At 40.2% G+C, this 3,910-nt stretch overlaps 1 protein-coding gene across 1 annotated transcript in view; it reads left to right on the forward strand.

Moving 5' to 3' along the window:
* The window catches only part of MYO5A (myosin VA), a 94,278-nt gene that overhangs the window by 8,830 nt on the left and 81,538 nt on the right, over positions 1-3,910 (forward strand). The window contains exon 2 of the mRNA XM_035899544.1: positions 2,770-2,880. Within this exon, the coding sequence (XP_035755437.1) occupies positions 2,770-2,880 (111 nt within the window). The remainder of the gene's footprint in view (positions 1-2,769; positions 2,881-3,910) is intronic.

Below are 3,910 nucleotides of genomic sequence, written 5' to 3' on the forward strand. Positions count from 1 at the left end.
TTTCCCTTCCCTAGACGGTAGAAAATGTACGGTTTCAGCTGAATAAATTAAAGGTGCCTATTTCATGCTGGCATAGATCACGTAGTTAGGAACTGCTCTGCAGCACTTGCTGCCTGAAGTCAACAGTATTTGTGTTTTACAAGGCCACTGCTTTTTCTACGTCAGGAAACTTTTCTTTCTGTAGCCTAGAGGAGACCAGCCTGCTAACCTGTTTTGCTAGACAGTATTTACCTAAGACATTTTCTCTGCTTTCTGCCCTGTGATGAGAGGGAAGCAACATCCCATCAGAAATACTGCGGGTGGGGAACTGCTGCTGTAGCTGGGGGGAAGCCTGGGCACAGCGTGGTGCGCATTCGGTCCTCAGCTGTGGCTGACGCTGTAGCATCTTTGTGTTAAACTAAAAAATTTTCCCCCTTCCTGGCAGGGGTTTGATTTTTAGGTTGGGGGCTTTTTTTTGAAATAAAAGAGTTCTCTGAACAGGCACATTGGGGTAAGTTTGCATATATGCCAGTTTGTGAAGTTTTACAGGGAATCCTTTGTTTAAAAACCAAGTGGAAAGGAAAGAAGAGGTTGCTCCTGAGCGCACTACTTGGCACTGCTACTGCACCTCCAATACTGCACCTCCATTGTCACGTCCTGCTTGATTATTTTGGAATGATTCTGTAGTTTCTGTAGGTTGTACTTGCATTGGCACATATGCTTGTTAGCGCACACCTTCATTTTAACTCAAACAAGGTTTCTTAGCCTGCAAGTTATGGATGCAGCAGGGCTGAAAACAAACAACTAGTCCAAGCACCCAAACCATGGCTTCTGCTGCTGCTTTCCTGGCTGCTCCACTGCCTTTTGTTGGCCTCCGCTGCTCTTGCATACAGTGCTCTCTGAATGGCACGAGCGTGTACTGAAGAGCTGTTTTGGGCGTCTTTCATTTTTCAAATAATTCATCAATTCATCTTTTGGGGGAGTGGGGAAAAGGTTGTGTAAATAATAAACTAATACTGCACTTTTGTACTGAAAACTGTCAAATACATATGAAACTAGTAAAGCTCAAAGAAAAAAAAAAGCCACAACCACATATTTACTACAAAGAAAAAAATTTCTTGTCTTTTTATAAAGTGGATTCTTAGAGCTTGCATAAACATCCAGTGAAGATGGAGAAAGACCAGGTGTGGGAGCACAACATATTCTGTAGTGGGAGCAATGAAAGTGCATTTTTGTTTTGTTATTTTTCTCCTTTCACTCGGTAGGGAGAATCAGCTGACACGTACGGCATACGCTTCTCAGGAGTTTGGGAGCTTTCTAGAAAGGCTGCGATGTGTTAAGGGTAAAAGCCATTGAGTTAGGCTGCTGTAGATCACTCAGGTGCACTCTTCTTGAGAAGCATCCTGGGTACGGGAAGCAAATGGCTTTGTGAAGTTCAAAATCATTGCAGGCATGGAGGCTGCCTGGCAGGCTCCAGCTGGGCAGGGTGTGCGTCCCCCTCCCGGGCCAGGGGCTGGGGCTCCCCGGGGCTCCCTCCTCAACTTCATCGTTTCCTGTCTTGCAACAAGAAGGCAAAATGAAGTTTGGTCTTTCAAAAAAATCCCTAGTAGAAAGAAGAGGTTTGTCATTTTAACTAGTGGGAAAACTAGGTTAGTAAGAAGGAAAAAAGTGCTTCAGAGTTCTTTGAGGCAGAAGATCTATACAAAAATAAGTTGTGTAAGATCAGGTGATGAAGCTGTATGACCAAATGCAGTTTTCTCTGCCATCAAATGCCGTGCTTTGACAAATACATTACAGTTATTTTGAAATAATTTAGTGGATTGAGAATGTTTTGCAACATGGCTGCACCTCTAAAGCCAAGAAGCTGGTTTGTTTGCAAAGGCGATGGGTGTGGGATGGTCTCAGCATCCTTGGGCATTGCAAGACCATCAGTTCAGAAGCTTTAACATCCTAAAAATGTCATAGCCTATTCCTTGTGTTACTCAAGAGCTGTTTTCATATGTACGTATTTAAACGTACATGCAACTGTATAAGTAACCAGATGGTTTCCATACACCTTTAACTGATTCCTGAATTTGAGGTAACCATTATATCTTCACTCATTTAAAAATATGAATATTCTTTATGTTTTTGAAAACAAGCCATAGGTTTGTTCTGGGTTGCTTTTATGAGTCAACTTTGGGTGAAAATGATCATTAATTGGAATGCTGGTTTCGGTTTTTTTTCCTATTATTTGGAGGCCTTTTCCACCAAATCTTTTCAGATTTTTTGTTTTGGCATTCTGGAGACAATTCATTTTAAACTTGCCCTATTTGCAACTACAAAGGAAAGAGCTTTTAATACATGAGATCAGGTAGCTTTGCCTGAATTAACACAGACGTGCCGAAGTGTTCTCTTAGGAGGAAAAAAGCTATATAATGTCATGTTGCAAATGCGTTTGGAATCTGCTCAGAAGAGTTTCTCCAAGTAATTTTTTTGATAGCCAAGTTTTTGATCTCTCTGAAAACACAGTGGTTTTTCTTTGTAGATTTTCATCATTGAATGTGTACCTTGGAACATTATTTTGCATGGAAAATACCCTCTTCTTTCCATGTAGGCAATAAGATTAAGCTTATGTAGCCTTTTATCAACAGAACAACTTATTCATCTCAGATGTACTAATTAACTTGTCTCTTGCTTAAGGGTTTGGCTGTTGAACATGTGTTTAAAAAAAGAAAAAAAAAGGTATATTGGGCATTTAACTATATTGCAACAAAAAGTCACTGATCTTTTGCTGGTTTTGTATTGCAGTATGCCAGGGTTTGGATCCCTGATCCAGAGGAGGTCTGGAAGTCAGCAGAACTTCTCAAAGATTATAAACCTGGAGATAAAGTCCTCCAACTTCGACTTGAAGAAGGCAAGGTAGGCCTACGTGTTGTTCATCAGCTGATAGTTCTTGCTCTTGACCGGAGACTGATGTATCTGACACAAGAAACTGTATTGTCAAAATATATCCATATTTAGGTATGTGCAATTATTCTTGTCTGCCAGCTTTGAGTAGTATTTTTTTGTGTGACGAATTATACTGTTTGTTTACAAAAATCCATTTTGCCTGAATTTTAAAAATAAAATAAAACGTGTTGCTTTTCTCCAACTGCCTGTTACGTTCAGTTGCATCATTTTTTTCTACTTATGCCGTTGAAGCCGTGACCGTGGTTTGATATTCCAGTGAGGACAGTGTTGCTAGGAGAACAATGTTGCAGAGAAAGAATTGTGAATTTTAAGTGGAGCATAACCATCAGAAGATTAGTAAAGATAAAAAGGGGCAAGGATTAAGAGAATTACGGAAATGATGCTCTGTACGATGTAGAGAAACGATGACATCTACAGAAAGCTCATATCCTTCTAGAAAAGGCCTGTTCATTTTTTTTATGCCATTTCAATGGTTACTTAATTTTAATATATAATGATGGTGATCCCTCAGATCTTCTCATGGAAAATAAAGATCTACTGCAGTTGATCAAGTATTTATTTTTAATTTAATTTAATTTAATTTAATTTCTTTTCTTCTTACCAGTGGCCAGCTTAGGTCCTACTTTCATGTGAAGACCTACATAGCCATGAAGTAAAAAGAACAGATTATATAGAGAGAATAGGTTCTAAATAAAATATTCGTAGAATCACAGAATCATAGAATGTTTTGGGTTGGAAGGGACCCCTAGAGGTCATCTAGTCCAACCCCCCCGCAGGAGCAGGGACACCACTAACTAGATCAGGCTGCTCAGAGCCCCGTCCAACCTGGCCTTGAATGCTTCCAGGGATGGGGCCTCCACTCCCTCTATGGGCAACCTGTTCCAGTGTTTCACCACCCTCATTGTAAAGAACTTCTTCCTTATATCTAGTCTAAACCTACCCTGGTTTAGTTTAAAACCATTACCCCTTGTCTTGTCAC

This window comes from Egretta garzetta, unplaced genomic scaffold (genome assembly GCF_000687185.1).
Source record: "Egretta garzetta isolate BGI_Z169 unplaced genomic scaffold, ASM68718v1 scaffold287, whole genome shotgun sequence".
Lineage (NCBI taxonomy): Eukaryota > Metazoa > Chordata > Aves > Pelecaniformes > Ardeidae > Egretta > Egretta garzetta.